The sequence below is a fragment of the Fringilla coelebs genome (assembly GCF_963513975.1).
Source record: "Fringilla coelebs genome assembly, chromosome: 8".
Taxonomy (NCBI): domain Eukaryota; kingdom Metazoa; phylum Chordata; class Aves; order Passeriformes; family Fringillidae; genus Fringilla; species Fringilla coelebs.
Window position 1 is genome coordinate 34,426,518 of NC_140066.1, and position 24,818 is coordinate 34,451,335.

The 24,818-nt window shown below is 46.3% G+C and overlaps 2 protein-coding genes across 2 annotated transcripts in view; both read right to left on the reverse strand.

Annotated features, from left to right (window-relative positions):
- Positions 1-13,576, reverse strand: part of ADAM12 (ADAM metallopeptidase domain 12) — a gene marked incomplete at both ends in the record, with an annotated part of 193,657 nt that extends 180,081 nt beyond the window's left edge. Inside the window, one exon of the mRNA XM_084210182.1 lies at positions 13,466-13,576. Coding sequence (XP_084066308.1) covers positions 13,466-13,576 — 111 coding nt within the window. The remainder of the gene's footprint in view (positions 1-13,465) is intronic.
- A 1,263-nt stretch (positions 13,577-14,839) lies between these two features.
- LOC311156333 ((E2-independent) E3 ubiquitin-conjugating enzyme FATS) overlaps positions 14,840-24,818 on the reverse strand; it is a gene marked incomplete at both ends in the record, with an annotated part of 63,935 nt that continues 53,956 nt past the window's right edge. The window contains 3 exons of the mRNA XM_084210183.1: positions 14,840-14,878; positions 15,009-15,108; positions 16,603-16,666. Of these exons, the coding sequence (XP_084066309.1) occupies positions 14,840-14,878; positions 15,009-15,108; positions 16,603-16,666 (203 nt within the window). The remainder of the gene's footprint in view (positions 14,879-15,008; positions 15,109-16,602; positions 16,667-24,818) is intronic.

The following is a 24,818-nucleotide window of genomic DNA, read 5'->3' on the forward strand; positions in this document are numbered from 1 at the left end:
GGGAGCAGCAGGTTTGGGGTGCAGAGAAGGGAGCAGCAGGGTTGGGGGTGCAGAGAAGGGAGCAGCAGGGTTGGGGGTGCAGAGAAGGGAGCTGCAGGGTTGGGGGTGTGGGGGATGACACCCGGTGGATTTGGGGGTGCAGAGAAGAGAGCTGCAGAGTTGGGGGTGCAGAGAAGGGAGCAGCAGGTTTGAGGGTTCCAGGGGATGGGGGTGCAGAGAAGGGAGCAGCAGGTTTGGGGGTTCCAGGGGATGGGGGTGCAGAGAAGGGAGCAGCAGGTTTGGGGGTGCAGAGAAGGGAGCTGCAGAGTTGGAGTGCCAGTGGATGACACCCGGCGGGTTTGGGGGTGCAGGTTTGGGGGCACCGGGGGATGGGGGTGCAGAGAAGGGAGCGGCAGGGTTGGGGGTGCTGGGGGATGACACCCGGTGGATTTGGGGTGCAGAGAAGGGAGCTGCAGGTTTGGGGGTGCAGAGAAGGGAGCAGCAGGTCTGGGGGTGCCGGGGGATGACACCCGGTGGATTTGGGGGTGCAGAGAAGGGAGCAGCAGGTTTAGGGGTGCCGGAGGATGACACCCGGCAGGTTTGGGGGTGCCAGGGGGTCGCAGGGCGGAGTTTTCGGGGGAATCCCGGCGGAGCCGCGCCGAGGAGCGGCAGCTCCGCAGCCCCGCGTGTGCCCGGCCGGGACCTCCCGCTCCGTGCCCGCAGCGCGCCGGGGGGAGCGGCGCTCAGAATCCGTCTCCCTGCTCCTTGTCCGGCTAAAATGGAGCGGGATCCTTTCGGGAGAAGCCCCGGGGGCCGTGTGGGACTTACCGCGGGGCGACGGCGAGAGCAGGCAGCCCGGGCCGAGCAGCAGCAGCAGCAGCAGCGCGGGGAGCCGGGCCGGGGGCAGCGCACGGGGGGAGCGCGGCTGCGCTGCCTGGAGGCGCTTTGACATCGCAGCCCAGACTGAGGGAGACAAACTTTCATCAGCTGGGGCTGGAGAGCAGCCCCATAATATACAGTTACCGAGAGGAGCGAGCTGGGACTCAGGATGTGAGAGATTTCCTGCATGCAGTTAACTCCAAAACCCCTCCTGCTCCTGCCTCAGCTGCTGATGAGCTGGGCTCGGCTGCTTAGGGGAAAAAAAAGGAAAAGAACCCCACTCCTCTATTTTTTCTTCTTCGTTTTTTTCCCCTCCCTTATTCAAATAGGTTGTGTCGTCTATTTCGTATTTTTTTGTTGTTGTTGTTTTGGCAAGGACCAAATCTAATCCTGCGCCCCTGGAGCATCCGAGCCCCTCCGCAGGGTCCCAGCCCCGGGGGGCTCCGGAGTGCCCCATGCAATCCCTGCTCCCGGAGTTTCCCCCCTTTTTTTTTCTTTTTTTTTTTTTAACTCCACACACAAGCCTGCCTGCCGCCTCTGGAAAGTCATCTGTGTACGTTAGAGCTCAGGGGTTATTTATTGGTTTCATAATTATTTCAGAGTTGTTTCTGGTGTTGGTTCTTATTTTATATTGTAGGGGTTTTAAAAGAAGGGGAAAAAAAAAAAGAAAACAAACAACAAAACACACCCACAGAGTTGCCAGATGCATTTTTTAAAATCTCTCTCATTCAAATTACTATTACTGACTGTCTGGGAGAATAACCAAATGCAGATTATCTACTCCTTAGTGTACCACCAAAACACATGTAATGCCCAAATGTTGCTCTGGAGCAGCAGAAATAAACCAGAATCCAATCCTGAAGATCCTCACAGGCTTTTATTGTGCAGTTTTTAGCTTTAATTTACTAAAATTCTTCCCGAATCTCACAGTTTGGATGTTGATACTGAATTCTGCAGCTTGGCTCCATGTTCCTTGTGCACGAAACAGTTGGCAGAAGTGTTCTGAGATGTGTCTGTAGGCCAGCAGGCACAAGAGCCATGCAATCCCACTGAAAAATGGTGTTTGGAAAGCACAGATTTGGGGCTGTTCTGGAGCAGAGGATGCTGATTATTCCCAGTGATCCAGACTATCCTTTTCAGCAGCTCTGGTGATAAATGAGCCAAAAATTCCAGGGGTACAACCTCTGTGGCTCCCAAACTGGAGGCTGGCAGGGTGCCCTGGCCGCATCACTGAGCCATCCAGGGCTAACTGTGGTCATGCCAGGTCAGCCCAGCACAAACAAACTTGGAAAAGGGCTGGGATCATGAATAATGTGCACAGAGGGCTCTCATCAACTGCTGTGCTTCACACTGAAAAAGCACCTTTCACCTCTTACCCCTCTGCCCAAACCAGACCCAGGGACTCACCTCAAGTTGCTCTGAAATTTGAATTTTGTCTACACTTATGCCTCACCTCACATTTATCCTTGTTGTGTGTGTCCCCTCTCCTTGGGAGCAGTCAGGGATTAGCCTGTGTGTAACTTTAAATAGCCAAATGCTAAATTTTCCCTACTCAGCCATTATCAATTACAGTTTAACAGCTACACTCAGCAACGTTTCATCCCTCAAATATAAACTAATGAACTGCATCAACTCTCTCATTAAGGACATATGTGATCCACACAGAACATTGGCTAAAAACATTAAAATTCAAACAGAAGACTCCTTTGTGGAAGGCCACCAGAAAAGCCATGTAGACATCTTTAGTCTTTGAAGGTACTTTTCCCATTAAAATGAAAATAAAAAATCAGTTAAAGGGAATTAGAGACTTCTAAATAGGGTTTTGGTAATCCCACGAGGCTATTCTTTACAGTGGTGGTACTTTTATCTGAGTAACAATATTTGCTAACAGATAATGTGGAGCCAATTATATCTTGATCATTCATTAGCATGAATCAAGTAGATATTCCCAGAGTTTCTCCTCCTCCCCCCAAAAGGAATTGTTGCCTTTTACCATTCTGATTTTATGGGCTTGAAGTTGATAAATCAATAATTTATCACAAAAGAGCCCCAAATATTTTATTAACATCCATGTAAGAATGCTACTGAATTACAGCTACTAGTGGAGAATAACACAATTTCACCTCAGTTTCAAAATTCTCTTGGGAAAAAAAAAAAAGACCCTCCAGGCACAGGGCAGGTAATGGGAAGTGCCTCTGCTTCACTGGGACGTGCAGGGAGAGGCCAGGCCTGGCCTTTTAATTCCTCATGTCAAAACACCTCCCACAATCAGTTTTACAAGCCTTGTTTTATCCACCTCAGAAGGACGAGGCCGAGTTTCCCTGCTGAAAATGAAAATTGCATCCAGCTTGTGAGGCTGCTTCAAAGAGGGCCACAGCCCTGATTGTCCAGGTTATTCCCCTGAGCCATGGATCTCCATCCATCATCCATCCCTCCATCCATCCCTCCATCCATCCATCCATCCATCCATCCATCCATCCATCCATCCATCCATCCATCCATCATCCCTCCATCTATCCATCATTCATCCATCCATCATCCATCCATCATCCCTCCATCTATCCATCATCCATCCATCCATCCATCCATCCATCCATCCATCCATCCATCATCCATCCCTCCCTCCCTCCATCCATCCATCCATCCATCCCTCCATCCATCCATCCATCCATCCATCCATCCATCCATCCATCCTCCATCCATATCCATCCATCCATCCATATCCATCCATCCATCCATCCATCCATCCATCCATCCATGCATCCATCCATCCATCCAAGCTTTGTTCTTCACCACTCTTGGGGGAAGAGAAATGGAGGGATGGGGGTGTGGAGGTGTCTCACTGCTTTTGGAGTTGTTTTTACCTTTTTGTCTTTTCCTGTTCCTTTTTTATGTTCCCCCCCCCCCCCCTTCATTTTTATCCCCCTCATCTTCCTTACTGTACATATTTCATTTTTCTTCAACTCCAAGAAGCTTTTCCTTCCAGACCCTTCACTGCACTGTGTGCCAGTTCAGGGCTCTCCTGCAGTAGCAGCAGCATAAGAACAACTAAATCCTCTTTTTACTCCTTAATTCTCCCTCCTTGGGCAGGGGGCACCTCACACAGCACCTTTTTGCTCTGTCCTTCAGCCAGAGGCTGGCACATCCCGGCTGCTTGGTTCACTTTTGGCTTTGAACCTCTGCAGGAAATGCAGGCATAACCCAAAAGCTGGGGAGAAGAAATCCTGCAGCTGCAGCACCTCTGTGCTTGGAGGTGTGTGCAGGAACAGCCCCGGGTCACCTGTGGCCGGGCAATGTCCAAGGAGTGAAGTGACAAGGATCTCCCAGACCCTGCCAGGGCCGCCTCCGCACTGCGTGGCGCTTCCCCGGGAGGGCTTTGGAAACACTTCACAGGCATTTTTGAGAAGGTGAGAACTGGAGATGCCTGCAGGAATGTGCCCTGCATTCATCGCTCCCTGTTGTCATTCCCGAGGCCGGAACCCTCTGCCTCCCCTGCCCCGACTGTCACCGTGTCGCTGTCGCCGGTCCCAGCGGAGCAGCGCGACTCTCAGCTCGCCCTTAGGTGCGGAGATAATCTGATCTAAAGGGCACTCGCGACTTGAAACCAGGAATATTCGACCGTGTGACAGCACAGGCGGCTGGCTGAGCCTCTGCTCATCAAATTAGCCATTCATGAGGAGCTTTAGTTCACTTGGCACTGGAAAGGTCAGTCCGGAGGAGAGCAGTGAGGAAGGGAGCAGCGTGGAATAACTTACCTGGAAACGAGCTTAACACACGGACAGCGGCAAGGAGGAGGAGGCACCGAGGGAAACGTGAATTTCCATTTGTTTCCCCTCGGTTAAAGCAGTTTTGAGAAGGAATTAGTGACTGATGGAGACAACAGAGAAGAAAAATAACGAGTGGAGGGATAATAGATTAAGTGTAAATAAATCCTTCAGACTATGATAATGTGATGCTCTGGTAACATTAGCTCCAAGGCAATCTAAATAATTAATATTAATTGTCAGATGGGTTATGGTATGCCGTGAGTATGAGGAAAGGGAAGAAAAAGAAAAAAGGTGGAAAAGGAAAGCTGTCTGCTGCAGGACTTGCATCCCTCGTGTTACAGCCAGAGTTAAATGAGGAGAGGTTAAGCCACTTCAGAGAGCTGAGCAATTTCAAGATAAGAGGTTCAGCTGGGCAGAAAGCACCTCTGTAACACTGCTCTCACATCTTCCCAGATCAGCTCTGATCCCCTCTTGGATATCCAGGAAACCTCACTGTAATCACAGCATTGAGTAGTATCCAGATTTTTTTTTTTTATTCCCCTATGTGCCAAAATGCATGAGGACTTGTCTGGGCTTAGCTACAGGGATCTACAGTTTTGGGGCCTCCAGGCTAAAGTTTTTCCTTCTCAGAATAAACAAAACAAAACAAAAAAGCTTTTCCCTTTGAAATCTGTGAGTCCCCCGGCCAGCTGCTGAGACTTTGTGTCTCCAGTCCTCCCTCACTTCATTAACTCTCTGCACAATCAAGATCCTGCTGAATTGTGACTGCAGTGGCAGATTACAGTCCTCTACAATTAAAAGGCAGAGATAGAGCATAATTCAGGCTGACCTTTAGCCACAGAGCTCTGCAGACCTCTGTCCCAGCCTTCAGACATGGAGCAGCACCCACCAGGGCTGAGCTCTGGCACCAAACCCTGGCTGTAAATCCTGTTTGCCGCACGTACTCGAGGGGTGGATCCTGTGGATTCCCCAGTCTCCAAGGGCAGCATTCCACCCTCTGTGCATGCCTTGAGGAGCTGCTGAGCTGCCCTGGGCACACAACGAGCCTGCAGCACGCTGTGACACCCAGGATATGCAATGCAGGATCAGCAATCTCACTGTTCTGTGGCCAAAAATTCATCCCTGCCTTCCCCTCCTTTGGTTGGGATTTTCCCTTCCTGTCCTAAAGGTCCCATAATGTTGGATTCATCTGGAATTTCTGTCCCAAAGCTGTGAGTTGGCCAGTGCAGCTGGGAACAGCAAGAGGAGGCAGAGCAGCCAGAGCTGGTTCCTCTCTGGCCATGGGGCCATGGTGCATCTGTTCACCCAAAATAAAGTGTGAACAGCATCCCAGTGCCCAGCTGGGATCCAGCAGAGCTCAGGGACAGGGACAGGCTTTTCCTGGGGGTGCCCCATCCCTGGAAGTGTCCCAGGCCAGGTTGGACAGGGTTTGGAGCACCCTGGGATGGTGAAAGGTGTCCCTGCCCATGGCAGGGGTGGCAAAGGATGATGTTCAAGGTCCCTCCCAAGCCAAACTATTCTGGGATTTTCTGACTTTGAGAACCAAGGATTTACTCAAGTTTCTCCCTTGCTGCACAATTAAAAAGGACACACTTAGGAAGCTGGGATTTTGTGGAGCTGTTTGGAGTAACAGGATCTTTTGTAGAGAGCCTTGAATTGCTATGGCAAATCAACAGGACATAACATGAAGTCAAACACTGAAACCGAATTTTTCTTTTAACAAAGAAAATAACTAAACCAACTCCTGCCTTGTCTGATTGATAAAGCGCTGTAACAATAAATTCAAGCATAAACAAAACTGACAAAGCCATCCTGAATTTCTTGATGCATTTAATGGATGGGATGCAGGATTTTCAGCCTGTCTCAGGGATAAGACACAGTCAGAGAGAGCAAACCCCTTCCATTCAGCTGTGTGTGGAGAGCATTCCCTGCCAGCATCGTTTGTACCTGGGAGAAGGACAGCAGGGCTGATGCTGAGTGCCACGGGCTCATCACATCCCCCTTCTCCTCTTTTCCCTGCCCAGTTTGTCCTGCTGCTCCACGGGCAAGAGAATTTTGGAAAGCAGCTCCTTTTCCCTAGCCAGGCAGGGGGGTGAGCTCTGCTTTAATGCTGATTAAGCTCCATGCAGTTCCTCATGGGGAGGCTGCACAGAGCCCTTTGCAGGCGGCTGTCACAGGGCCAGGGGTGAAAAAGCCAAGAGGAGCTCAGGGAAGAGCAAACAAAGAAATCCTCCCCTGCAAGGATCCAGGACCTTAACAGCAACAACAGCAACCCTGAAATTCTTCAGCAGTTAAAACACAAAGCCCCAGAGCTCACACGTTCTGCTCCTGCAGCACAAACCCCGGGTCAGAGCCCCGAGCTCTCCACGAGCCCCCTCCCCACCCCAGGGCACCCCTGCACCCCAAACCCCACGGCCCCAACACCCCAGGGATGCAGGGATCCGGCTGGGAATCCATCCAAAGGAGAGCCATGAAGGTGGGGAAGGGTTTGGAGGGGCCCAAAGAGGAACATCTGGGTTTGCTCAGCTGGAGGGGGCTGAGGGGAGAACTCGTGGGGGTCTGCAGCTCCAGGCTGGGATGGGAACAGGACCCAGGGAGGGGCTGGAGCTGGGCTGGGGGGTTTAGGCTGGGGATCAGGGGAAGTTCTGCTTCCCCCAGAGGTGCTGGCACTGCCCAGGCTCCCCAAGGAATGGAACAGCCCCGAGGCTGCCAGAGCTCCAGGAGGGTTTGGGCAGCGCTGCCAGGGTGGGCTTGTTGGGATTCAGTGATCCCCGAGGGTCCCTTGCAATCTGGGATTCCCTGTGATTCCCTGGTTCCCAGCTTTACCCCACAGGAGATTACCCATCACCATTTTCCTCTTCCAGCCTTCCTCCAGGAAGAGGAAAAACCCCAGGAGCTGAACATTGCTCTGTTTTAGTACCACAGGAGCAAATATCTTCATAAAACCCAAACAAGTAAACACACACACACAAAATCTTTGGGATGTCTGCACAGCCCTAAACCTCCATGGGGGAAGAAACATCATTTCAGGCTTTCCCACAATTTTCATTACTGAGAAGGGAAGATTTTCCAGCAAGATCCTTATATCAAACAGGACATTCCTGACAATATGTCAGGAAGGTGTCCTGTGCTAAAATCCCTTTAAATCCAACAAATAACCCATTAAATATGTGGGGGTGGTTGGTTTTTTTTCTTTTTACTCCAGACTAGACAATAAATGCTTTGATCTGTTGCCTCAAATTTCACTGTCTCTCTGAAAACAAAAGAAAGAAAAAAAAGCCACAAATTTTTACATGTCTCACAAGAGGACAGCATTCAACTCAGACTAAAAATTATGAAGTCGTATATTTTTAATATTCCTGTCTAGCCCTCTGCAAACCACAGAACAATGCAACATCCATCATCATAAAAGCTGGGGCAGTAAATTAGGAAGACAGCATATTTGGGGGCATTTTTTAAAGAAAAATAAATATTCCTAATGGGAAACTTGAGAGAAATCATTAAAAATTACTGTGGTATCCATCACAGGAGAATGAAATCAATTAGGTCTTAATCTCCTGTTATTTATGAAGGGAAGAATGAAACAGAGTTTCTTTATTACAGGCATTTTCTGTTTGGTTCTGTTGCACAACTTTGAGCCCCAAACACAGCAAAAACCTCTCAAAAGTTAAAACAAATGGGAGTCAAATGTTGGTTTTGTAACAGCAGCTAATGGTGTTAGGTAGAGCAGGCAGCCCATAATTATCCATCTTTCACACATCTTTAACTTGGGCCATTACATAATTCCATTTAGGCCAAGGAGCCCTCAGAGTTGTATTTTTTCACCTCCTGACAAACCCCAAAATCAGAGATGTGCTCCCAGCAGTGTTACCAGCCCAGGTCTGGCACCACTCACTGGGGATTTGTGATTAATTCCTCTGGAATTCACTGGAACAGCATTGCCCACGGGGAGCTCCTGTGGAGGGCACATCCAACCTCTGGGTTATGCCCAAAAATTGGAAATCTACCACAAAATCTGCCCCTGTCACCGGGGGCTGTGGGGGGCAGGAGGTGGCACTTGGGGACGTGGCTCAGGGGTGGCTTCAGTGGCACTGCTGGGCTCAGGGAGTGGATGGTCCTACAGGGCTTCTCCCTCTAAACCTATCCAAACCCAACTAATTCCAGGAACCCAAATTTTTTTCCACCCCAAAGAATTCCAGGAACAGGGGTTGGAGCCCCTCTGCTCTGGCTGGGAGAGCTGGGGATGCTCACCTGGAGAGGATCCAGGGAGAGCTCAGAGCCCCTGGCAGGGCCTGAAGGGGCTCCAGGAGAGCTGGAGAGGGACTGGGGACAAGGATGGAGGGACAGGACACAGGGAATGGCTTTAAACTGACAGTGGGCAGGGATGGATGGGAGATTGGGAAGGAATTTCTGGCTGGGATGGAATTCCCAGAGCAGCTGGGGCTGCCTCTGGATCCCTGGCAGTGCCCAAGGCCAGGCTGGACACTGGGGCTGGAGCAGCTGGGACAGGGGAAGGTGTCCCTGCCATGGCAGGGGTGGGATGGAATGGGATTTTAGGTCCCTTCCACCCCACCCTGGGGTTTAACCTGAACATTGCTCTTTTCTCATCACTTCTCCCCCAAATCAAGGCAAAATCTCCATCCAGCACATTTCCCTGCCTCTTTCTGCAGTGACACAATTTCAGAGGACAACCCCGTTACAAAACCAGACTCCTGTCCTCAATATGGTTTTTGTTTGACTCCCTGGCCGCAGTTATATATCACAATAAATTAAATAACTGCTGAGGGACCTTCCTTCCAGACACCATTATCAGGCAATCAGAAAATTAGCCCACATTCAGACTGGACACAATTCCCCTGACCACCCTTTGGTCAGGGTTTTTATTAATCTTCCCCACATCATGGACACAAAGTGCTCACTTTAGGGCACAAAAAGTTCTGGGAAACCACAGAAACATGAAATAGGAATGGATGGCTCTCCATTCAAGCCCAGCTGCAAGAGCCCATCAGATGGTGAAATAGCAGATGGCCCAAGCAAAAAGTTGAACTTAATTGGTTTCCAAAAAGTTTTTTGCTATTTTATACCCATTTCTCAAGCCACTTGCAGACTTGAAATAACTCCAGAACCATTGAGCAGCCTCTCTGTGAAAGGTGTTTGTACCCTACAATTATATATTAACTGAATCTAGTATATATTAACTGAATCTATATATTAACTGAATCTATATATTAACTGAATCTGGTCAGGGTAAGATACTGCAGAAAATAAAAGTGTTTTAAACGTGAAGTCTAAAAATATAGCTTGTGACAAGTTTTTTTTAAAATATCCATCAAATTTCTGCAATTAAGAGCTCTTTTATACATTCCTATCTATGCAGCACCATCCTTAAGCAGTTCATTGCACTGCTCCTATTTTACATCATTTTCTGTAACTCTGTGTACCATGAGAAAATTGGTGCAGTTTCTTCTCCTTTTTTTCCTTTTTATTTTTACTTTTTCATCGCTCTGCAGCTGGTAGGGAGATGATACACCTCATTATCTTATTCTGTGGGTCATCTAAGATGAGCATTAAGTCATTCTGCCTCCCACAGCTTTGGTGCAGAGCCAAGGAGAACTCGGAAAAGTAAAATTCCTGACCTAAAAAAAGGGAGGGTGCTTTATGTGCTCAACATAAAAATGAGGTTTCATACAGAGCCATGGAATGGTTTGGGTTGGGAGGAACCTGAAATCCCATCCAGTGCCACCCTTGCTGTGAGCAGGGACCTTCCACTGTCCCAGGGTGCTCCAACCTGGCCTTGGGCACTTCCAGGGATCCAGGGGCAGCCCCAGCTGCTCTGGGAAACCTGTACCAGGGAGCAATTCCTTCCCAATATACATGACAAGCTCATTCCAACAGTTTTCTCACAGCCAAACTGAAATTGCAATAGGTACAACCATAACCTCCCCAAAAACACCTTCAGGTGGGAGACGAGTCCCCTTCCAGGACCCAACCTCATTCTCCATGGGCAGAGGGGCTCCACTCAGTGAGCAGCACAGGCTCCCCTCTCTGATGAGGATTTTGGGCAAGGATTTTGTGATTTTGGCATAAGTAGGCACATATTTAAACCAAATCCTAATGAACAGTTCCATGCATGCACTGAGCTCCTCCACCAGCAGCGAATTGGGTGGATTTTCAGTAGCTTCTTTCATTCTGATCTGGTTTTATGAGCAGGTAAATTTGCATTTCAGTTGAAATAAATGCCCTTTTATTCAAGAGGCTGCAGATGGGGAATGGCCCCAGCTGGGGCTGGGATTTCTCCCAGCCCCATTTCCTGGTGCTGACCTCTGGCCAGGACAGGGGCATCCCACAGGATCCACATCCCAAACCAGCAACCAACTACACAGGCTGCAGTCACAGTGCCTGGAGAAATGTGACCCTGGGGACACCCCTGCACCCAGCAGGGACAAGTGGCCACTCTGAGCTCCTGGGGGATGATCCCCCACCCCTCACAGCACACAGGCACTTCTGTCCCCCAGTCAAAGGGGCAAACACCCCTGCAGATGGGGCAAGCTGGATTTTCAGCCCTGCAGCTCTCCCTGCAAGGGCTGTGTCAGGGGATGGTTTCCCCTGCAGAGGGCTGCCAGGAACTTTATCCCTGCTTTTGTGTGTTGTTTTCCTTGTAAATCAGGATTTCTGTCCCAGAAAACATTACACTAACGTGACCAGTCCCAGATATCCAACAATAAAACCCCTCCAAAGTCTTACCCAGACGTTCTCCTCATCCCTCAGAGCAGCTGAGTAAACTCCAAGATGTAACTAACGGCTTGCATACACACACACAGGAAAATATTTGGGTTTAAATAAATCCCCAGAAGACTGGAACCCTCAGTCCTTTACAGTACAATGACTTCCAGCCCTTGAGGAGGTTTTTCTGTGATTAATGACGGCAGCAAACAAACAAACACCACGTCCTGCACACCTCCAACACCCACGGGGGCTCCATTCCCACTCCTGCGGCATTCCAGCCCTGTGGAAGCCTTTGTGCCTGGCAAGGACAATGCCAAGGCAGTGTGCTGACAAATCCACACAGGCTCTGTGCCTGAATGCCCCCAGACCTTCCCAAATCTCCCCCAAACCAGCACTGTCAGAGATCCTCACCAGTCCCTCCCAAAGGCACAGCACCAGCACCCACAGAACTTGAACTCAGTCTGCAAACTTCTCCAACAAGAAGGAAAATTCCAGCTCGACAAGGGTGGGTGACCCCCAATTTTCCTGTTCTCTGCTGGCAAATGGGCTCTTTGAAGAGCCTGCAAGAGTCCAAAAGGAGATCCCACCCCTCCTTCCCTAACCCTGAACTTCCTAAAGCTGATGCCTCTTTGTCCAGGGCTATTCCTGGGTGACTCCTGGTTTCCTGAAATGGCATTTTCCTGCACAGTCCATTTTCTGTCACAATGATTGGATTGTAGAGCTGAAATGAATGCCAGAATTGTTTGCTGGGTACATTACCAGATAACTTTTTTTTTCCTCAAGCCCAGAAAGAGAAATTAGGTTTACAGCAGAGATCATTTTTGGTTTTCTGAAGCCCAGGTTTTGTACCATGTCAAACATTCCCAGACAGTGATTTGCATCATGCATTTTCCTCACTAGCTTATTTCTACACAAGAAATTCCACCTCAGGCTGCCACAGATTTGTCCTGCAGCTTTTAAAAATCATGTTCACAGAGAATAAAAACATTTGGAAATAAACCTTTTAGAAACCCAGAGGATTTTTTCCTTTTGATTGATGCACTTGGCTTCATGCTGTGAGCCAGAGGAAGGGAGGATGCAGCAGGTGAATGTGGTACCCTGTCCTCAAGGAGGGAGAGGGAACCAGGTCAGTGGAGGTGGCATTCCCTGTGATGGAGCCAAGGGGTTAAATCCCACCTGAAGCCTGTGCTGCTCTTCCCAGGAAATGCTCACATCACTCCTTTCCTCACAAGGATCACCTGGCTGCCATGGTTCCCAAGGAGGATCAGCTCCTCTGCCTGATATTCCCAGCCAGAGAGTGGGAAGCATGCCAAATACACCTATTTATTTACATACATTTACATATGGGCATGGAGTGGGGACATGCTGTGGCTGGTAGATGAACTTTTCTCCCCCTTGAGTCCTCATTCTCTGATTGTTTGACTTCAGGAAAATGCAGCTTTGGTTCATCAGGTGGCTGTGCTGGTAGATGAAACCACCTCCCTTGAATTCCTGGGTGTCCTGCAGGATAAATGCCTGATTTCCATGGAGCACACTCTCATTCCCAATGAGATCCTGTCTCTTCTTCTCTGCCAGAGAAGAAATGGGAAAAGTTTTGGGGCTCCCTTCTGGTGTCACCCCTGACCTGGGAGTGATTATTTTGCTGTGTCCTCCATGGATACCAAACCCCAAATGTTTTCTCTCCATGCCAAAATATCTTGCTGTGGCTTTAGGGTGAGACTCCAGGCAAACCTAAGGGTGTACACTAAGCTGGGTGAAATGTAAATAGCATTTTTCTATTTCCCAGATGTGCAGGAAATAATGCACCTGAGGGGGCAGACCTGATGAACCCAAGCTGCATTTTCCTGAAGTCAAACACTCAGAGAGTGAGGACTCCAGGGGGAGAAATGTTCAGTTTCTACTGAAATAAAAGAGGATCTGGGCACTGATCCTGTAGGAAATGTCTCTGGCCATGGTGAGCCAGGACAGGATGAAAGCTTGAAAGAGAATCCTTCTTGGTGTCCCTGTTCTGAGTTCTGCTTGGAGTCATCTGTGGTCCAGCCTTGGATTCAGTTTCCAGTACAGAATGATTTCCTTGGTTATAAATGCTGGCAGGTCCTTCCTCACTGCCTTACCTTCCACATCCTCTCCCAGTGGATGGAACTGTTGATGAGTTTTTGAGGAGATCTCTCTGGAATATATTTGTTCCACAGATCTCTGTCTCCTCTGCCAGCAAAAATTCCCATCGTTATTCCTACGTTAACTGGGAAGCTGAAACACAAAAAGGCAAAATAATCCAACAGAAACAGAGCACAAAATACCCCAGGTCCTGTGTCCAGCACAGGTCACCCAGCTGGAGGTGATCCCAGTGGCTCACAAACATCCCTCTTCCAAAAAATCCTGACCTTACATCCCAGGCTGGATTAGGAAAACAAAGCAGAACCATCAAAGGCCAAATTCCAGCCTCATTCAAACCCCTGCTCAAACTTTGTGCAGCAAAATTTAACACTTGCAGTGATTTTTAGGGGCAGTGGTTTTTTTCCCCCATGGGATTTGTGGGTACAAAGGCACGACTTCTCAGGCAGTTTCAATAATTTTGTTTTATTTAACAGCACCAAATAAAAACACAGCGCTTGGATCAATATTATCCTCATGCTTTATTCCATAAATAAACTCCATTGGTTTGTGAGCTGCTTGTTTTTACTTCCAACATGTACAAATAAAGATTTAAATATTTTTTTGGAGGAAACATGACAGCTGGTTTGAGTTCTGCAAGTTTTGATGCAAACATCCTCCTTGGCACCACTCCTCCATCTGCCATTTCTAGAAACACTTTGTGCTCACAGAAGTGGAGCAAAACGTGTGTTACGATGAAAAACGTGAAAAAATGTTATAAACAAATATTTCAATATTGGTTTTTAATGGGAGAGCTTGCTAGGTAGTTTCACTCTATGAACAGGAATGGAGTTCTTCAGAAAGCTGAAATATTGGTCCCTTTTGGAATGTTAAGTATTAATGTGAAACTGCTGTTGCTCTGATGATGTGGTAATGCTATTTCAACTGGTTCCTAAACATAACAAATAACAGTTTTCTTCAAGGATTTAACTCACAGGAAATCAATTAATAAAATACTTCAGAGAAATAAGTTTTCCACGTCTTATAAACACTGGGCTATTGCTACAGAGAAGTGTGCTTTTTAAAAAAAGATTAAGATAAATAATACCCCTGTAATTCAGTATTTGCATTAAAAATTCTTCAAATTATTTCCTCTGGGTAAACTGACCAAAAGGTGATGCTCTGGAACAGCTGTGCTCCCTTTCAGGCTATTTTTGATTACATGAAAGTTGCCTTAAAATTTCAATTGAAACATAAATGATCTTTCTTTATACAAAGAGGCAATGATAAGAAAAATACCTCCAGGTAATTGAGATAACAGTTAATTTTATGGCTTATCTGGAAGTCAAAGGCATTCAAGATCCAATTAGGATGATGAGCAAGAGGCTCCTTTGTCACTCCGTGTTTCTGTGGAGGAGCTGGTCCAGTAATTGCTAGGAAAAAAAAAATACAAAAATGCTTTAAAATATTGTTAAAATCCACGAGGTGATAGAATTTAGTGATGCAGGAGGTGAGGTGGAGTTGACATCCCAGATTTCAAATTTACTGACAGGAAATCCTCACCTTTTTAAACATCTCCACACGCAGCCTGTTACTCTGGATGATGATCCGCTTCTGCTTCTCTTCTTGTTTCTTCTTAACCTCAGGTAAATTGTCATAAATCCTGTCAGGAATTCAGAGTTCATGTCATCCCTGGGGCTCACAAATAATTAATTTTTCCTGTAGGGAATATTTGCCTTCCGTGCAATACTTGTAATGGGCATCTCTAAGTATTTAAATTTGATTTATGGCATGGGAGTGATAAATTATTAACAGTCATGGTTTGATACGAAATCTGGCTGGTTTCAAATCTTGCTGAAAATTCTGATTTTGGAGTAAAAAAAAATGAAGAAGGAGATGGGATCAGGTGATTTCAATGCAGTAGCTTCTAACAAGCTCAGTGAAGTTGGTTCCAATGTCTAGCAACAACATTCAAACCCGAATCTGGGCTGAACATGTTTTTGGTATTTTTTTGGTGTTTATGTCACACAATTAGTATTGAGCAATAATTTTCAAGTAATTTTCTAAAATATAAGAAAACCATCATTATAAGTCTGCAAACTGTTTACATTTTTTCACTGTCATTAGGAACGTGTTTCACCAAGGACAACACAATCTCTCCATTCTAAAAATAACAGGAGTTGCCATTAAAAAGGTAATTTCTGATCTTTTCCCATTAAAATCAGTGATAAAATTCCCAGGATTTGGAAGAGAAAGCTGGACAGTCCTGGTTTTCATTGATGCCTTGTGCAGGCTGATCTAGAACAGAGGTTGGATGGAGTTAAAGCATAAAGCAGGGATTTATCCAAAGGATCTCCTCCATGCACCCACCTGGGGCAGCCCCAGAGCCCAGCCAGGGCTGCACCCAAGATGACCCAAAATGGCCCCAAAATGCCCGGCCGGGCACGGGGTCTCTCCCTGGGATCAGCTCTGCTCCATTTGCACCTTGCAGTTCATTGTCCCATCCCAGCTTCAGCCCCTGCAGTCCAACCCTGCTTGTTTTTCTCTCTCCAGCCCACGGGGTTTGTGCTCCTGGCCTGAGATTTGGCTCATTTGTCCTTGGTGCCCAGCTGGAGCAGGAATTGTTTTGTCTCCCTGCTCTGTGCACAGAGCTCAGCACCCCTGATGTGAGCCCAGCCCCACACACTAAAGCAGCACAGAATGTGAAAAATATCAAAGCTAAAATCTGAGGCACCAGCACAAGCACAAATCCTGTTTAGTTCTGGGTTCTCCTCATAATATTTTGCATTCCAAGTTCTTGCAGCAGCCTGTTTTGGCTGATTGGATTTCGGAGAAGAGAAATGGGACACATCTGAAAACAGAGATCAATTCCCCCCGGTGGCTTTTGCAGCTTCCCTTGCATGAGGTGCAATGCAGTTTAATATCAGACACCACAATCCTCACAATTTGCTGTCATTCCCATCCTCTGGGCCATGATCAGGGGGGAAAAACATCCAAAGTGACCTCACTGCTTCCAGTTTTGGGTGTTCAACAGGAGGGACCTGCTGAGGGTTTGGTTTTCATGCCCCATGGCATTGAAAGGGCAGGGCTGCCCAAATCTCAGCTGACAGGGCAGAAAAACTTTCATGGACAAACTCTGAAGCAGAGGGATTTGTACCTTTTGGATCTCATGTGCATCTCCTTCTCGGGAATGACTCTCTCCTTTGGTTTGAAGAGGTTATCTGGCAGAGAGAAAATGAAGTTAGTACTGGAGGGGTCTGCTTTTACTGACACCATAAATGTCATATTCCATGGGGCCACAATTTCCCATTTCTGGTTAAATTTTTGAAGGGTTAAGGCCAGACCCAAATCTCCAAATCTCTCCAAAACTTCCTCACAGGTTCCTGCAGGCAGCTGCACCCTGGCTGCTCCTCAGTGTGTCAGGAACCCACCCTGGTACAGCCATTTCTGATTCAATTTACACCTGTTTTGCAGGGCTGTGGATAATTATGTGAGCTTTAGAAGGAGGAAAATCACATTACTCCTTCCTGATCAAGTATGAAGAGATCTATAATTCCAATCAGAATTTCCCTGGATACAGGAAAATAATTTTATGATCTGAGCAGTTAATGGTTCTCAGGAAATGGTGATTTTAACACCTTCCTTGCAAAAATGAGTCCTGAATGGGAAGGGAGGATATTTGTACAAGGTGGGAAGCCAAGAAATAAATGAGATTACTGCTGTATCTCTGTGTAAAATTCATGGAATCACAAAATTGTTTGGGTTGGAAGGGACCATAAAGCTCATCCCATTCCACCCCAGCCATGGCAGGGACACCTTCCCCTGTCCCAGCTGCTCCAGCCCCAGTGTCCAGCCTGGCCTTGGGCACTGCCAGGGATCCAGGGGCAGCCCCAGCTGTTTTGGGAATTCCCACCCAGCCAGGAATTCCTTCCCAATCTCGCATCCAGCCCTGCCCTCTGTCAGTGGGAGCCATTCCCTGTGTCCTGTCCCTCCATCCTTGTCCCCAGTCCCTCTCCAGCTCTCCTGGAGCCCCTCCAGGCCCTGCCAGGGGCTCTGAGCTCCCCCTGGACCTTTTTCCAGGCTGAACAATCCCAAGTCTCTCAGCCATTCCTCATAGCAGAGATGTTCCATCCTTCCAATCAAAAATCCAAGGCAGCTTTGCAGCGCTTCCAGTTCTGAACTGGCGCAGTTTCCAAAGCACAAACTCAGAAAGGAGAGAGAGGCTCTGAAGCCTCCTCTGCCTCAGGACAGACTTTCCCCCCTCAGCAGTTGTCTACACTTAATCATCCTTGTTAAATCCTCAGTACACACAAGCCACATGCTCGATTTGCTAGGAAAACATAATTTGTCTTTTATTTATTAGTGTTCTAACGCTCATTTGCATGTTGATGCACTTCAAAGGAATAAACACTCGGATGCTACTGCTGTCCAAATGACTCTGAAAGTGCAGGGAGCAGCTTGTCTGTGACCCAGGGACACCTTCCCCTCTCCCAGGTTGCTCCAAGCCCCTTCAACCTGGCTCTGAACTCCTCCAGGGCTGGGGTATGATGACCCATGAGCATTCCAGACCTTTGTGCAGCCACCAGAATGGGAAAAACCCATCCAGGGATTTGCAGACCCCACTTCCCATTCCATACAGAGCATGATGAACTGATAAAATGCATTTTTCCTGCAAGCCCCTGAGTCAGGGTGGTCTCTGTTTTCAATTTCTGGGAAGCAGGCAGAGGCTGGGAGCTGTGCTGGTGCTGCTGTTCCAGAACAATCCTCTCCTGCTGGCACAGAGGGCATCAGACCCATCCCTGCCCTGGAACAAGGGGTGGGCTGTGCAGGGCTTTGAAGGGATGGACTCCAAAGAGATTCTGGGGAAAATCCTCCAAGAAAATAATAAATCCACTTCCTCGTGGAGCCACGAGGTTAATTCTCACGGCCAAACATTCCTGCAGCACTTCCCAGCTTGCTGGTTACCAGAAGGAGAATCACATGCAGACACAGAGGCTAATCCTTGATGGATTGTAGGATTAGGATTCTAACATTAAATGAGAAATAAATAAAAAGAAATTGCCAGAAATGAGAAAATAAAGTCATGAGTGGATTTAAATAGTTGTTAATCCTTGACACTGAGAAGAACGAGCATTTAAAAGGGGAAGAGCAGCAAACACTCAGAGCTGAAATAACCTCAAGACCTGACTTAAAGCTCTTTCCTACCGAGCAAAGATCAAATGTAGACAATTCCCCAAGCTGCTAGGCCTCCAAATTGTGTTTTAGCTGCTCCTTATCAAAGCTCCTTATCAGATTTCATAGCCTTGGATGGCTTTTGGAGCAGGGATTTCAGAGCAGACCCTCAGCATTGCCAGGGATGCACCACAGTTAAATAAAGCTTCAGGCAGAGAGGGCTGAGTCACCTCGTGGGTGTTTTGTTCACACCCTGTGGAACTCCTGACTTTCTGCCTTTTACAACTGGTCTCACATCTGCACTAAAGCAAGCTGTAAATGAATGCAAATGGCTCGTCCCTGCAATATATTTTAATTAATGCTAAACTGCACCTCCAAGAGGATGAGTAACTCTCCTGCTTGGGAAGTCAGTAAATATTTAGACAGAGAACAGATTAAATGATTGTGTTGGAACCAGCCCCTGGCTTCCTATTTGCCACTAAATCACTGGAGCACTTAGAGGAGAAAAACAGTGGCAAAATTTATCAAACTATACACAATATAGATACATTTTCTTCTAACATGAGTGTGAGTTCTCAAAGTTTGGTAGGAGCTAAAATGTGCCTTTGAGGATGTGTGAAAAGCAAAGCACTGCTGCTGGTGGATCTCTAATTTAACTGCTCTTTTGCTGGACTGAAAAAAAAGAATTCACCAAAAACCCATTTGCCCAGAGAAATCCTAGGATTACAGAACATTCTTTTAAACACTGGGGTTTTTAAAATCAGCAGTCCCCTAAAAAATAAATCAGCTTTGAAACAAAGATAGAGTTTAAGGGTTCAGGTGAGGCTGCTCCTGCTCACCCCAAAGAGATCCTAAAGCTCACAAGTGCTCCTTGCCCCAAAAGCACCCACAGGAAGGTGGTGTGGAATTTGCAGGCAACCTCAACAAGGGAAGAGATGAGAATCTTGTCTCCATGTTTCAGAAGGCTGATATATTATTATATTATATTAATTATATTACATATTATTATCTATTCTATTCTATTACATTATTATACATTATATTATATTACATTACATTATATTATATTATATTACATTACATTACATTATATTACATTATATTACATTATATTGATATATTAAAACTAGACTAAAGAAAGAGAAAGGAGACATCAGAAGGCTAGAAGAGAAAGGAATGGATAATAAAATCTTGTGATTGCTCACAGCCTCGACAGCTGGACCTGTGATTGGTCATTAATTAAAAACAATTCACATGCTGGGTAAACAGTTCTCCACATCACATTCCCAAGCAGCAAAACATGGAGAAGCTGAAGCTTCCCAGCTTCTCAGGAGAAAAGATCCTGGCAAAAGGATTTTTCAGAAAATATGTCTGTGACAAGGTGGTTCCCAGGTTTTCCAGCTGTTCAGGTCTCTCCTGCTGCTACTGAGACTTCTGACCCTCCTCAATATTTCAGTTTTTCTGGAAAGCATTACTAATATCTCTAAAAGGCTGTAAAGTTGAGAGGTTTATGCAAACATTTTCATATTGGAACAATTTTGGGGATGTTGCTGAGGATTTCAGTCCTCTCTATCCAAATGATTTGTGAATATTCATGGCTTTTATCAAAAAAAAAAATAGCATCTCACCTGGCCTTCCTAAATCTTTCCAATATCATGAGAGCATATAATCCCAAAAAGCTTCCCCTCCCCCCCCCCCCCCCCAAAAAATAGCAGCTTTTCAAGAAGGTGTGGCAGAGTTAATATTAGTTTAATAATATCTTCAAAACAGATCATTCCTCTTCCTAATTCCATTACCAGACTGCAGCTTAGACTTTATTCAGAGCTGCCAGCCAAAAAGGCCAAGAGAATGGGTGGCACTATCAAAAGTTTGAATGGGGAAAAGAGAACTGGGAAATGACCCAAAATAAATGACCCAAATAAAGAAGTCCCAGCTGAGCCCCAGTGTGAAGGCCACAGGAATACACCTGAGTGGCTGCAGGATTATTGCAAATTTTCTGATTGTCACCTTCTCCTCCCTCACTCCAAATAAAAACCTTCCTGGCACAGGGGCTGCTGGAGAAACCCATCCCTGGAAAACCCAAACAAACAGCAAACCAAAAAAAAAAACTTTTGGGGAAGGTTTAGAAGCAGGACTGAGGGGATATAAATTGTTTCCAAGATATTATTAATTACTGAGGGTTTGGGTGCAAACCCAGAGGAGCTCAGCAGGGTAACCTCAACTCCTCTGGCAGATCCCAAAGAACACCCAGCCCCTCAAAGGACAGAAAAAGGGAAGGTGGGAAAAAACCCCAAACGTGCCTGAAAAGTTGTGTGGAACCTCCCAAAGTGGCTGTGCACACCAAGATCACAGGGCTGTTCATTCTGCAGATTTAAAGGCCCATAAACAGCTGGTAGTCCTGTCACTGCAGTAATTACAGCACGGTTTTGGAGATTTAAATGCAGTTATTTGAACATTGTTTCTATTCAGCTCGTCACAGTGGGATCCCTAATTTGTTCGACACAGTCAACAGCAGAGTTGTCTATCTTGGACTAATTAGCACTCTGAAAATTTAGCAGTGCCCATTACCCAGCACAAAGGCTGCCTGGGAGTTCTGGGCAGGTTCTGTGCCTTCAAAGAGCTCTGGTGAGGATAAAATCTCGTGCAGGATAAACATTTTCATTTTCCTCAGATTACTTTCAGCATTTTGTAAAACCCTGCTCATGAAGGACAATTAAAAAGTGGTAAACAACTCGGGGTTTTGAGGATGGGAAGGTAAATGGGAGCTGCACAGATGTTGGTATTTATATGGAAATCATGCTGAATGCCAATTATTTCCTTCTCCTAGAAGAAACTGAAGTTGTTACAACACTGTCAAAACACAGGGAAACCCTGCTAGTCAATAATTTCATGTTATCAATAAAGATGTTTTAGGCTGATGGAATAATCTCTCTGGGAGAGAGAAAAATCTCTGCAGGTCTTTGCTCTGGCTGGAAATTATTCTATTGGAATCAAAGTTGCAAGAGCAGAGAGAAGCACGTGTACCAAACTTATTTCAGAGAGAGGTAAGTGCAGCAAACTGCTCAAAACACCTTGGGCTGCAGTGAAAGCCCCATTTCCAGCTGAATAAAAGCAGGCAGCCACCTCTGCCCACCCTGGAAACCCTGAGAATTTTAACTTTCTGTGCAACCCCCAAGAGAGCACTGCACTTGACCTGAGAAGGCTTCCAAAATTGAATAACAGAATAACAGAACTGAGATTATGAGGATGTAGTTTGACTAGAAGTGTGTAATATCACATAGTGGAAACCCTAAAGTTTTAGAATATAGAAATATATATAAAACAAGATAAGTTTTAAGAAAGAAACTAGTCCTTCTTCTTTACCTTCTTCTTCATCTTCTTCTTCATAAGTTTAAGTAGTATTGTGTAATTAAATAAAAAAGTCACATTACAGAGCACAAGTAGTTATTAAGTTAAAAGTAAAAATAATCTAAGTGTCATTTCTTAATTAAACAATTTATCCTTAAAAAGCCTTAGAAAAAAATATACGTCTCCATTTAGAGAGAACTGCTGTAAAACTCACACTTTGTGAGACTGTAATATAAGTAAGAACTAATAAACATCTGAGTCCAAACAAAAATTACCATCTCACCATTTAATCCCAACCTTAAGGAAAAAAAAAAACAAAACCCAAAAAAATCAACATGTGAGCACAGGGGGAGCTGGGCAGGGAATGTCCTCTGGGGGTGGGAATTTGGCTGGATGAGCTCTGGCACTGTCAGTGCTGGAGCTGAGTGTGCTGCCTGACCTGCTCCTGCCTCAGGTGGGCTCTAATCCATCCTTGGGGTTGGATCCATCCTTCTGCCAGGGTCAGGGGGAATTCACCCCATCCACCAACCTGCTCCTGGGAAAAAGACCTCTGGAAAATGTGGGAGGCTGTGCTGGCAACGGGGATCCTCAGAGCTGCCAAGAGCTTCACCTCCACAAATTGTGAGACATCAGGAAAGAGAGAAAATAACTAACAAGAAAGGGAGGAAATGACCAAGAAACAACCACAAGATCCCAGCCTGGAGCCCAGAGGTGCCATCAGTACAAGGCTGAATGCTTAAGCACGTTGCCAGGTCATCCTTTTACCCTCCAATTCCCAGTGCTGCTCCAGGGGTGTTGCTGTGAAGGAGCAGCCTGATTCCCCAAACCAGGAAAGCTGTGTGAGGGAATCTGCATTTGGCAGAGATGTCTTGAGAACAGAGCAGCTGTGGCTGGCCCTGGGTCCCTGGCAGTGCCCAAGGCCAGGCTGGATGGGGACTGGAGCAGCTGGGACAGGGGAAGGTGTCCCTGCCCATAGCAGGGTGGAATTAAATTATTTTTAAGGTCTTTTCCCACCCAAACCATTCCATGAAGACTTTGCCTGGGCCAAAGCTTTCTGGGGATGCAGGACTCTCTCTCCACTCAGAGGTTTGCTGGGAGATGCCCTAGAAATGAATCTGTCATCAGCAGAGGCATCAGAAGCACAGAGACATCCAGTGCCCTGGGTGAGCCCTTCCAGGAAAAATAAAATTCCCCACTCTGGGTCTCACTGATGACACCAATCCACCAGGACAAATCCTAAAATATGCCAGGACTCAGAGCAAGTTAAAGATGCTCAGCAATGTAACAGAGCCTGTGGAGTCTTTGCTTCTTTTTTTCCAAGGTCGGGATTAAATGTGTGAGAGGGAATTTCTTGTTGGGACTCAGATGTGTGTTAGTTCTTATCTCTGTCACAGTCTCACAAACCCTGAGTTCTACAGCATTCAACAAACTGAAAATGGAGCCCCATCCCCCTCTCTACAAGGCCTTTGAAGGGTAAACTGTCCAATTAACAAATGACACCTCAATTATTTTGACTTTTAACCCAATAACCAACAACCCATGCCTGCAATGCGGACTTTTTATCCAATTACAAAATACCCCCCAAACCCATGGAGAAGAAGTTGGAGAAGAAGAAGGTGAAGAAGGAGGTGAAGGAGAAGGAGAAGGAGAAGGAGAAGGAGAAGAAGGAGAAGAAGAAGGAGAAGAAGGACCAGCCACCGCCCTAAAACCTGCATCTTGCTTTATACATATTACTATATTCTAAACCCTTAAACTCTGAGTTTCCCACCCTGTGACATTACACACTTCTATCCAAACTCCACACTCACAATCCCAGTTCTGCCATTCCATTCTGGAAGCTTCTCCAGGGCCTCAGGTCAATGCAGAGTTCTCTTGGGGTCAGTGCCTGTGAGCACAGAAAGTCTGAAATTCTCAGCAGCTGGGGTTCCAACAAGGGCCCTCTGCAGTGCAGCCTTACAGGGCTGTGCTTCACCCAAAAATTTGGGTTTCCAGTACCAACTCCAGTTCTTCTTCAACCACAGACATGTGACACTTCTGTCATTATAAAAATATTAAGGTCTCACAAACAGAAAACCACACGTGGCTACACGAAGGCAGATGAGTTACAGAAACCAAAGATTCTCTCTAGACAAATTTACCTTTAACGACCAACCACTAAAAGATGGAAAAAGTCATTAACTTCAATAATTAATGAATATCTTTCAATATTATGATTTTATTACTCATTAAACAAGCATAAAGATTAAAACTTCATTACAATTTGAGGAGAAATAGGCTTAGCCTTTCATATTTTGTTTCATAAATTATTTGCAGAGTGGTTTGGGGGATTTTCAAAGATGTTCAGACAGAAGTGGGAGATTTTTGCCACTTCCTCCAAGACAGATGACAAACTCCTGGTCAGCTGCTGGCAGAGCTCACAGAGTCCTCACACTGCACAGCCCTGAGAGAGCTGACTCCAGGTAAATTAACTTGGATCATGGAAATGGTGAATTAATTCTATTGAGCCTTTAAGACAGAATTCATGCTTTGTTCTGTGTTTCCTTATGTGTATTGAGCTATCACTATAAAAACCCAGTAGGGCTCTGATTGGAACAGACCACTGAAGTTGGAATTCTCCAGGAAACTCCAAGAGCCCTGAACTGGGGCTGTACCCACCTCTCCTGCACCCACCCTCTTTACCCAGGGAGCCAAAAACCTATTTGTGTTTCCCCAGGTTGAGGACATCAAATATTCCCATTCCTGCATCCTCCACGTGTCTTTGTTAGTTTGTTTAATCTTTTCAATTAATTTACTTTTCAGTAGCATAATGTATCTTCAAGCAGACACAGATTTAAAACCAAGATGTAAGGAGGA